We start from the raw sequence: 12,740 nt of genomic DNA on the forward strand, positions 1-12,740 counted from the left end.
TTCATACTTTTTAAACTGGAAAGATTTCAAGAATTGAATTTGAGGATATATATCTAATAATTTAACTTAATGAGAGCTTCTTAATCCAATATCTAGTTGAATACAATAACATACAAGATATCTCTGCTGTAATAGTTCTATTTCTGATGCATGCTGGGTATTCAAGCCAGATATAATGTCATCCAATTTTTCTTTCTCTGCTGTGTCAAGCTTCTCCATTTTATCTTCATTACCCTGTTAAAAATAACATTTTAGTAAGAAATTTGTTTATTAAAGGAAATATGTAAAACCTTGATAAAATATAGATCACAGTCATTATGCTTATTTGCAACTCTTACAGGTTTGTTTTGTTTAGCATTGGGTGTAATTCAGTTTCAACACTTTATCATACACTTTTTTCTCTTAATTTACATCTGTTAAGTACATAACACCTTATATAGACAATTATAGTGTTTATACTAGATATAATAACAATATAAGGATAAGACTAAATCACAGGGAATATTCAAGGCTTTCCTGAGCTTTTTCATTTCATGCTGAATCCTTATATAGTCATTGAGTTAAGTCTTTACCCTATCATTGTCTTTAAATAGCATATCTTAAAATATCTTTCATACAAACTTTGTGTTATCATTAAGTATTTTTTAATTATGATTAAAACTACATTTAAAAGTTCACTGTAGAAAACACCTCTTACTATGGAGAAGTTAAACTGTTATGTTTCAAAATGTGTGTTGTTGAAATTAGTCCAGTAAAAATGCGCAGCTGGGGCCATGGCTTAAGGATGTATACGACAAGAAACTGTTTATCACATATAATCATTTTCTACACATTTTGCTCAAAAAGAATTATTGCAATAGAAATTAGAATTATAGGAGAAGAAATTGATTTTCATTTCCTGTCAATGCTTTTATTTAGGTATTGCACAAGTCAAGAAGATGCTTTTCTCGATTGTCTTCTTTACACTTAACCTTATCTATATCTTAATCTTGATTAAGTTTGTTGATTTGTTTATATACATTGGGCTTTCACAAAGCTTTCAGCTATACTGAGTTCAATTTTTGGAAGGGGAAAGATAAGCACATAAAAACATTTTTAACCCACAATGTTCTGTATGTACCTGTCACAAGCCTACAACTTCAACTCCAGTTGTGTCATCAGACTAATTGTTGGAAGAAACTGTCTCTAAAAGTGTTTCTTAGTTTATTTCGTTTGATAGATTTCTTTTACTTGTGCAAGTTGTGAAAGACATCAGAAAATATGAATAATATTACCTGAGTGCATTCCATTTTCTCTGTTCTAGCTTGTCTCTCACTATCCAGTTCTTGTCGGAAACTATTAAGTTGAGATTCATACTGGGTCTTCAATTTTTCAAGCTGTGGAGAGTAAAAAAAGTTTGATGAAGACAAGATAGTTTATTCCATTGAGTTGGGCTGATACTTGACTCAGACATCTCTTTCATTGTAATCAAAGCGCGAAAGCGCTGTAAAGGCAGTTAATTACAGGTTGTGTGTTTTTCTAGTCCAGTTATATCATTATCTTCCATAGAACAGAGGTGGTTTGTAGAATTTAAGATTTAGAGTTCTTTTGTACCTAGTTCACCTATATCTATAGTCTACTGTTTACAGTATATTTTTTGTGCCTCGCCATGAAATGCATTTTTATCCATGGCCTTGTCAGTTTGCTTTAAATTTATGAGTTTGACTGTCCCTTTGGTGTCTTTCGTCCCTCTTCTTTAGACATAAAAGAACTTTTCCTTTTCAATATAAATAGACTATTTTTAATTATTGATTGTATACGCATATTCTATGACTCCCATAAAAAATAGTTCACAAAGATTGACTAGTCTCTGTACTGTGTGTATAGCAAGAACATCAAGTAAAATGTAACATAATGGTAAATGTACATAGTAACATGTCAACTTTTTTGATGACCATACCTGCCAACTGTCAGTATTTGCAGAGTATTTCCCCCATCGAGCTCCAGGCTCCCAAATGGAAATTTTGTAAGAGCAATTTTGTGGACTATTTAAAGAAAACAATTAATTCAACAATGGCTATAAGCGTGTTAATGCAAGAAGAAGCCAAAAACCACATTAGAATATATTTGAAGGGAATCCATGACAATCGCCCCATTAGCAAATAGCCCCACTTTTTCACTAACTCGCCCCACTTTAAAAAAAAAACTGCCCCAACCTGGATTACCAAATCGCCCCACTTGTGAACTGTGATAAATCCTGTTAATATTACTCCTGCCAACTCGCCCCACCTAATAGAAAACGATAATATCTAGATAAATATATTATTAACCAGAAAGAATTTAGTAATGCCAACTTGCCCCACTTATGTAAAAAGGTGTTATACCGTTGTATATAAGTTAAATTCTGTTAATATTACTCCTGCCAACTGGTCCCACCTAATGGAAATCGGTGAAATCTAGATAAATATATTATTAACCAGGATGAATTTAGTAAGGGAGCTACCATTTGATTTTTATGGGGGGGCTAGGATGAAAAATTTTGTCCTGCTTTTTTTTTTAGTTGTAATCTCTGTCCTGCCTCTTTATTTTTTACTCTATTCGGTCCTGCCTTTTTTTTTACTAGTTTATCCTGCCTTTTTTTACACAAATTGTCATCCTGCCTTTTTTTTTTACCAAGTTGCTCATCCTGCCTTTTTTTTTTACTCAAAACTCCTATCCTGCCTATTTTTTTCAAATTTCATCCTAGCCCCCCCATAAAAATCAAATTGTAGCTCCCTAATGCCAACTCGCCCCACGTATGGAAAAAGATGTTATCCCATTGAATATAAGTTCAATTCCTTATATTGCCTTATGATACAATTAACAGGTTTCTTTTCAATTGTTATGCAAATAACTAAGCTTCAAAACTTACATTTATTCTTCAACAATCAGGTTTTTATTAGAATTATAATTTCAGTATATATCAATAATAGTAATTAAATTAATTTTCGGTTTGTTTGTTTTCTGTGTAGATTAGTTTTCATAAAAGTGGTGCGAGTTTTTATTTTTAATTATTTATATATATATTAATCTAAAAATTACCGTTTTTTTATAAGTAGGGCGAGTTGGCAGGAGTAATATTAAACAGGGTTCTCGCTAAGGCAAGTCCATGAGTCCTGGACTCATCCAAATCTGTCTGGACTCACCATTTTCAAAATGGTTGAGTCCACAAATTCATCAATATTGAAATATTTTGTATAAACTGAACACAGTTACCATGACTCACCGTGGCCAAAAATGACGAGTCCCTGGACTCGCCTTCAAAAATCCTTAGCAAGAACCCTGATTTAACATGATTTAACCAATTTCACATGTGGGGCGAGTTGGCAGGAGTAATATTTAACATGATATAACCAATTTCACATGTGGGGCGATTTGATAAATCAGTTTGTGGTGTTTTTTTAAAAAGTGGGGCGACTTGTCCTGCTTCCATTTGAAGGCCCCCTTGAAGGTTTTGTATGACTATATGAACCATCTTTCACGTAAACCCCCCATGTGCATTTTGAAAAGTTGGCAGATATGTTTCTAACTCCAGGCAAAATCTACCGGTATGAATGAAAAAGAAGTTTCAATTAAGGCTCTGTGGCCATAACAGCTGTCTCATTAGCATTTCAACCACTTCCCATATTTGCAATTAAAACAATAGAAGAAAATTATTCAACGCAAAAACAAAACTTACTTTGTAAATATGAAATTCTCTTTACGGTATTAGTTTTTCTCATTGTTTGAGATTGTACAGTAGTACCTGTAACTGCTTATACCTATTTCTTATTCACTTTTGCTTGATAAACTCACTAAATATCATATACATTGTACCATATGTATTTTTATATGCATTCCAATAACATGAACAATTGTAATTCAATTCTATATACCAAAGCAAAATGAACTGCACCACTTTCATTCACTAGTATGCATCTTTTGGCAAAATACAAGTTCTTAGATGACACAATTAATATAATATATATTTATTGATAAAAAAATAAAATTTAGTATACAACTCTTTAACAGGTATAAAAAAAAAGCACAGCTGTGTCATAAATTGTGAAATCTGTGCTGAAAACATAGACATTGATGGTATTTGAGTAATTCCATATGTGAAGCTCAACATTAGCTCATCAGTTGGTGGTGGACAGTTATAGTTCCTTTCTGCAGGCTAGGATGAATGACTTTTCAGGAAAACCAATTTCACAAATCAAAACTTTCCTCTAGATTTCTCCTACAATAATCATCCAGTTTAGTTCTTTTGTTTTAATTGGACACCATCCTGATTTTTAATTTTGCAAACCATTCAGTCTCTTGCTTGCAAATGGTGCATGAAAATAGGATGGGTATGGCAGTAGACAAGTCTCTTTAAAGTGGGTTTGTGCCCTGAAAAAAAGTTTTATAACTTAAGTTTAATTGAAACTTGTGCAACACATATACCTAAATAACTATATAACATAGAAGAGAGCATCATTCGTGTCAATGTTTTGTTCCTGTTTACATTGTCATTGATATTTTTTCAGAAAGCCTGAGGCATAGCTCATGAATTCCTGTCATTAGACATTACATCCTAAATTAACATAATTACTGCTAGAATAATTATCTGTATGATATACGTACACTATCATTGTACAGCCCAAGTCTTCAGTATATATAATTGTTGCATTCATTCACTCCTGTGTTCAGTCGTTCAAAAATATTTAAACATCAACAAATGAACTTTAATAAGGACAAGAAAACACTAGAAAAGATACGTACGCAGCAGTTAGTAATCATCAAAAATCTGATGGATAACTGGATACCATAAGAAGAAGTACATACAACCCGTGTTTAAGTGTATTTGAAAGAGAAATAAATCTGGTTAAACGATGTAAAAAGGAGAAATATATCTGGTTAAACGATGTACGTATAAAGGAGGAAAAAATTGTAGATATTGCATTACGATGCGTTCTACCTAATAGCACGTGGATATGTTTACATATTATTTAGACTTGACCCAGTATGACCCGTACCTTGTAGGTCACCGCCGTCGTTTAACTGTTTAAACACTTGACTACAGTCGTGTATAAGCTAGACAATAAAAAGCTTAAGCCTGTACTATTTGTGTGAAGTAAATGTGTTTGTTCTGTACATTTAAATTGTTTTACCTGATAACAAGGACGTATATCTATCCGTTTCCTTCTCAATTCACATTGTCAAATTCTTCGAGCTTCTTCAAAACATACGTATTACTGCGCCGGAAGTGAAAAAAATATGAGAAATCCTCGTAAAATAATGCTATTTTCAATTTTGTTGAATCCATTTTGTTATTTTATTATACAAAGATAAAAAAAAAAGTTACGATTAATTATGAATTTGCATATCATTATACGGAACGTTTATGGACTATTTTTTAAGTCGGTCATTTTGGCGTGAAATCATGTACACATACACACGTAGATTGGCTGGTACCCGATTGTAATGTTACACATCAAATATATCAAATAGCTAATACCCGGAACGTAGTACAGGGAACCAGGATAATAAGTAGACAACATACATAACTAATACCGAAATTGAAAACGCTTTACGGATTCTCGTTCATAAACCGAATTCCGCTTTGAATTATAGAAGATGCAATATTAATCATGTTCAGTCGACTTTTCATTGTTATATCAACGTCTGAACTAATTAAAGAATCTTTATATGTCAGATAACACTTGAAATTGACCCGACCTCTTTCCTCACGGAATATACAAATAATGATAGTTTGTAGTCAGGTTGACTGCTTATAATGCAAAATACACACTAATAGCAAGTTCTACAAAACGAACAATACACACTGATCGTTTCTTTAGTCCCCAATGTAAATGAAAGAAACAAGAACCATATCATACCATAAAAAGAAGAGGAGAAATTCGAACATTTCCGGATCTATTTCTGGCCAAAAGACCCCCAGCAAAGATTGAGTATGAAAAGATGAACCTCATGACTTAAAAGTCAGGCCTTAAAGCACTGCCTTTAAAAACACATCAGTTTTAAAAGATGTTACCAATGTGTATGATGCTTGCAAACCATTATTCTTGATGTCAAAACAGTTTTCAAACAAAACCATAGGCCTGTAACATTTCTTTCATTTCATAAAGATCTCTATGGCCAACAGCATTTAAACCAAAACATTTTTTCAACCTCTAGATAAACCATAATTTATCTTGAAGACTGTAAAACATATGCAATTACTTTGAAAATAACACTAGCTACATTTTAAAAACACTTATCGATTATAAAGCTCATATAAAAATTCTCTAATCAACAAGTATCTGAAACCTATCATGTCAACTACTTTTTGTCTCAGGGGTTATCAATATCATAACAAAGCAACTAATAAACCTCTGTTTTTGTTTTAAATTCTTGGTTACAGATTTGAAAAGAAATCCTGGCAAAGAAGATATTTTGAGAGATATCTTTTAATAATCAACCTTCAAATAATGGTAAGTAGCTATATAGTTAGTCTGTGAAATGTATGTTTGAAAATATATTCAAGCTACATCTTGTATATTTGAAATTTGCCTTAGATTTTCAAAATTTTAATACACATGTAAGCAAAACTAACAAAAACTGCCAAAATGAAATATCTGCTAGTTTAATATAATATCATAAGAACAACAACAATTTCCAAACAAGGTATTCTAAATCAAATGTCATCTACATTAATACTGATGTTATCTAATTTCTTTAGTACAAAAATCTTTTAATACAATCACCATTTTTGGTCAAACTGAGCAAAGATGAGATATGGACAACACTTTGTAATGATATTTACAGTTCTGAAATGTCAGATTACATAAATATGCTCATTTGACATTTACGATTATGAGACAGTTTTACAAGTTTTACTATCATGATTTTTTTTTTATATGTTAAGGTCAAATATAATTGCAATATCATATCTTCAAATAGAGAATTCCAGACAAAGTGTATGGAAATCATATTCTTAGTTTATTTATGTCAAGTATTTCAAACCATACAACTAGCATGGTTTGATTAATAATGGTTTAAGTCACACCAAAACTTGCTTTATCCCAATGAACTCTCGTTTGAAAGTTCAAGATTGACTTACAAGGAATATAAAATATTTAACATAGATACTATTTGTATCCAGAAATGAGTTCAATGTTTTTGAATGTGTTTATTGAAGAAACTTAAGTGTTTTGTTCTGATATTTGCTCATAATCTTATGACCAAGTCAAAATCATTTTAAGGACTACCATTGTCCATTCTTGTGGCTTTCCAAACACATTTAAAACTTCATTAACCACTATTTCAACAACCCTCAAAGTTTATTCAAACAATTTTATGGCATGTAAACATCAATTGTAAAAAACAATTCTTCAAACTTTGAGGTCAATGAAATTTTCAATTAAAAGGTAACTGTATGTATCCATAATTAAAAGTACATCATCTAATGTGTGTATTCCCTCTCCTTATAATTTTGATTTCAAAAATGGTGAAAAAAGAAAAAGCTGCAAACTTTTATTTCAAAGAGAGAGAAAGGGGTTATATCCAGAAAAAAACATGTATAAACATACACAAATGGCCCAGTAGAATAAGTACAGTCTCAACCCTAAAAGTCAATATTCAGTTTTGTGTGAATTACTGCTGCCTAAATGCTAATTCCTCATGGACTATGGCAAAAATAATAACCTTACAAAGTTTACAATCCCTTTAAACGAATAGAAATATTATTTTAAATACAGTTAAAATGTACATAGATGGTCTTCAAGGGGATTATATCCAAATTATAAACAAGTTTAGGAAAAGATCAAAAACAATTCATATTAGAAAGACAATTTAACATAAACAATTCATATAAGAAAGACAATTTAACAAAAACATAGCAAAGACTGAAAGTACTTTTAACACTTTAATGTTAAAACTTGTCATCGACATTCTACAAGTTGTGAAATTAGGTGGAATGAAATGATCAATATTTGATATAGTGATAATTGAGTAATTATATACCAATACTAAGATAAAAGACATTTTAATGACTAGTCTAATGATGCAACTGGCTATATGGTACATCACAGGACAATATACCATTTTACATCATTTTTACCCATTTCATTACCCACTTTACTAAATAATTAAATCCATCTGATTCATATTCTATCATAATGGCTGTATTCTGACAAGACTAGTTGACTCAAGTTGTTTTCCCAGAACATTTTTTATTTAATCGCATTTTTCCAAAAAATAATTACGTAGTAATTTCTAAACAGAATATCACCAAAAAACTTAGATCTGAAATTTCAAATTGGCTTTTTTTAATTTCTCACTAGAATACACCTGGTTCTTGACTGAATTTAGCACCTACGCCTTATGTTTAATATAAAACAGAAGATGTGGTATGATTGCATTTAACCTTGTTTTTGTTAGTATTTGTATTTTTATGTTGATTTATATAAGTGCCCAGTTTTCCCTGCTTTCTATTTGAACCTGTTCTGGTATTGTTACTACAACTGGAAAATACAAGTGACATAAACTATTGGTAAATGTATAGTAGTATCATGTGCAAAACAAAAGGGTCTATAATGGTGTTATTTTAATTCAATACAATTGTCCTATATCAGATATACATCAAGGTGAATTTTTTATTCGTTGTTTTCACGTCATGCCTGCTAATATATCAGTGCTGGTAATTTTAGTAGACTACATGTAACTGAACTGTGTGTCGCAGTAGTAAATTTATATATAAAGGGCAATAACTCAAACTGTTTTACTTTTAATGTGTGTTACACATCAGCCGTGCCCAATCTTGTTGATGTTACTCACTTAGGAAAGATATGATTGTTTCTATTAGTCAATACTATACTAGTTACTAAGTCTTATGAAAGTTAATAATTCAAGCATCAGATCAGATTTTTTTTTTTAAAGGAAAAAGATAACTTTTAGGCACTGAAGATCTAAATAAGTGAGAAAAAAAATATCTTAGATAAATCAGCAGTACTGATGTTTCAACTTTTTATAATTTTTGTAAATTTTGTGTATTCCAATAAAAATCATGCATTTATTTGTATACAAATAAGATGATGTGTAATGATTGCCAATGAGACACCTTTTCACATTTGAAAGTTGATAAAATGGCAAACAATGATCAACACTTAGGAATTGCTACATATGCAACAATTCTCTCATATTAAAAAATACAAAAAAACAAGAATGTGTTCTTAGTACACAGATGTCCAACTCACACCATCATTTGCCATGTTCAAGAGACTGTAAAATGGGGTCAAAACTCTAATTTGGCAATAAAATTAGAAAGATTATATCATAGGGATCATGTGTACTAAGTTTAAAGTTGATTGGACTTCAACCTCAACAAAAACTACCTTGACCATGAACTTTGATCTGAAGCAGGACTGACGGATGGACAAACTAACAACTTTACAGAACCATATCTGACAATTACTTTTTATTTAAAGGATTTTCCAGGTTACATGTTATATAGAATGTAAGACAAGTTAACCAAGTAAGTATATTGACAGAGAATCTGTTGAAGAAATTAGCATGTCCAGTTGTTGAAAAAAGCTTTGTTAATTGAAGAAGAAAGAGTTGACTGTGTGATTTCTACATATAGTTATGTTTTATATATATATTTTTTTCATTTCAATTTAGAACCTTGTCCTCAATAGGCATCAATCATTTTCCACTGGAAATTAGACAGACAACTTTTTTTTTCATGCAGAAAATGTTATCATATACGTTCTATTGGATATTATCGTACTTCTCTCTTTTTTTCATGAACCAGTGGGTTTAGAAAATTGAGCTGTGTCTTCTAAATGTCATCTTTGTATTTTATGATACTTAATAATGTGCAAGGACTTTAACGAGTCCAGTCGTTCAATATTTTGTAATTAACAAATTAATCGACCACTATCAATAGCTATATCCAATGACACTACTTAAAGCGATCAACAGGTATAATGAATGCGTGATTTAAAGACATTTTAAAAGGTAATGATCTTGGTACCGATATGAAATCAAAATTGTTAGAAATTCAATGCTAGTAAATTTACTCTTTAATTACTATAAAAGTTAATTCAATCCATGAAGATCAGTCAACCAAGTTATAAAAATAAAAGCCTTATAATCTTTTTAAACTTCGATAAATGCAAGTAAAAGCAAGTTTGAATGTGGTGGAAAAAGAGTGTCAAAATAAAATCAATCTTCATTTATTTGCTGCACTTATGAAATACAAACTCAACAGTACATACTAGATATATCAGAAGAGTAACTTGAAACATGGAAATCAATATCCACACTCCCCCTATTTGCAAGTAACAAATATATTACAGAACCTTTTTTAACAACCAAGAGCCAAAAAAGATGTTTTAGTACAAATGATATAGTGATTTTCTTATCAGTATGTACAACCTTCAACAATGAGCAAAGCACTACACTTTAGTATAGACAATGTTAAAAGACTCCAGACAAGAAAACTATAATCAAAGAGCAGAATGCTCTGAGGGATACGATTGCCATAGTTTTCATTGACACATGTATAGCAGTTCTGCCAAATTTTCATTAAAACAAATGCATGAGATTTGGCCAAAATTGAAAAGATAAAAGAGAGAAAAAATAGATCCAAGAATACTGCCGCAAAAAAGCATGAACATGCGTGAGTCTCAAGCATTTTTTGGCCAGTAACCCTGGTATAGCTGGATAGTATTATTCTCTAAACAAATTCAACTGCACATGCAAAATGTAACAATCTAAATAGTCACTCAACTTAAAGAATAGCCAATCCCTGTTACAAGTGTATGAGCCATGTACTTATTGTGTTTTATCGAACCATAGTTATCCTGTACCATTGCAATTAAACTCGTACCACTAAAAAAACCTTGTACTCGTACTCGTAACTCGTACCAACTTATTTAAATGCATTCAATTGGTTTTAAATGATGAATATACATGATATACGTTACTTTCACCCAATACCTCTTAAGTCTGTAAAATGTATATAATTTGAAAGTACAATGACCAATTTGTAGCTAATGTTCCTTGTATATTGGATAGAAAATACTGTGGCAGATGTAGATAATTAAAGTAAAACAGTTTCAACCGAAGAAAATTTTTCATGAATAATTAAATCTTAGCAGTTAGTCAAAATGATTGCCAAAATTATTTTTACTGTCTATAAATAACAATGAAATGTAACTGATTCCTGTTAAAGGGGTCCGCATTTTCCCCGCAAAAAAAGCACATGGCTTTCAACAATTGTAAACATAGCATTCAATTTGTGATCATGGATTACAGCTTTAATTAACTTAAATTGGATACTAGTATACATATTTTCAACATGTTCAATTTTAATAAGGTACAGTTAAAGTAATGTTTTAACTTTCCTCTGGATTAGGTTCTACAGTGGCGGATCCAGAACTTTTCCTAAGGGGGAGCCCGCTGACTGACCTAAGAGGGGGCTGCTCCAGTCATGCTTCAATGATTCCCTGTATAATCAACCAATTTTTTTCCACGAAAAAAGGGGGGGCCTGGATCCGCCTATGTTCTAGTTTGAAAGATCAGTTAAAACATTCTTTATTTTTGTCTAAGTTTTCATTTAACTCCTGTGTAAAATTCAAGTAATTCAACTTTATTTCTATTAAGTTTACAAACAGAAACCCATTAAACATCATATTTTTAAATATATTTTTCTGAATGGTACGACTTCCCAGTAGTACAAGTTAACTTTTTTGGTTCCAATGCCGTGGTACGAGTTAACCTGCTTCCGTATCTTATCACCGTAATTCTAGGAGGAACCCTAAAATGGACCCCTGTTGTTTTCACTTATCGCTACACTGACCTTCGGTGCGAAGCTATATATATATAGAACGGCGGACCAGTTTAGGAGGAACCCCATTTCTTACTCTTTAATTATTGAAGTTCCTTTGGGTCAGAGGGCATGACTCCTTTCCGTACACACTCCTCTGTTTACATTGAGATCGTTCTTAATATAATACGACGTTTATCGGCATTAACGAGTTAATTCTTCTTGACGAATACTTCGAAAAGGGAGACAACTCGAAACGATAATATGGAAGATTCCATTTCTGCTGAAGGGGTGTTATAGGTAATTTTTACGATGAAACATTTATTTTAATTTAAATTATGCATATGATTTAAAATTATGCAACAACAATAGCCCTCCATATGCAGACAGACATAGAAAGAATCCCATGAGTTTCAAATTAATCAATGAAGCGGTGAATCACTCAATCTGATACCCCTTGAAATCAGGAAAACTACACGCATGTGGGGTCTCACTAATTAGCGACAAAAAGCGTCAAGAAGCGACAAGAAGAAAAAAAAATAGTGACAAAAAGCAACAAGAAGCTATTTAGCGACAAGAATACATTTTGTTATCACATACATCAAAATATTTTTTTAGGATTATATTGAAAGATGAAGAAATAAAAAAAATTCAAGGAAGAGATTGTGTACTTTTTATTATCATATTGATAGATGAAGAAATTAAACATGTGTAAGAGCAAAGGAAATGTAAACGCTATAAAATGAAAATAAAAACAAAGATTTGTCACCTTCCTTTTGAAGGATTTAATAAAACAAAAACATGAAATATTATTTCCTTCCTAACTATACAATTTATTTTTCCTGATAGGACCAACATTAGCTGTGGCTTCACTCTTAGGTAATACACAATTAAGAGCATCCAATGAGATTAACTAGGTGTGTGTCCT

At 31.4% G+C, this 12,740-nt stretch overlaps 1 protein-coding gene across 6 annotated transcripts in view; it reads right to left on the minus strand.

Moving 5' to 3' along the window:
* LOC134706584 (A-kinase anchor protein 9-like) overlaps positions 1–12,740 on the minus strand; it is a 129,280-nt gene that overhangs the window by 72,321 nt on the left and 44,219 nt on the right. For all 6 annotated transcript variants that reach the window (XM_063565645.1, XM_063565643.1, XM_063565644.1 and 3 more), the window contains 2 exons: positions 1,275–1,376; positions 115–234 (listed from right to left, as the gene is read on the minus strand). In XM_063565645.1, the coding sequence (XP_063421715.1) occupies positions 115–234; positions 1,275–1,376 (222 nt within the window). The remainder of the gene's footprint in view (positions 1–114; positions 235–1,274; positions 1,377–12,740) is intronic.

This window comes from Mytilus trossulus, chromosome 2, assembly GCF_036588685.1.
Source record: "Mytilus trossulus isolate FHL-02 chromosome 2, PNRI_Mtr1.1.1.hap1, whole genome shotgun sequence".
In the NCBI taxonomy this organism is placed as follows: Eukaryota; Metazoa; Mollusca; class Bivalvia; order Mytilida; family Mytilidae; genus Mytilus; species Mytilus trossulus.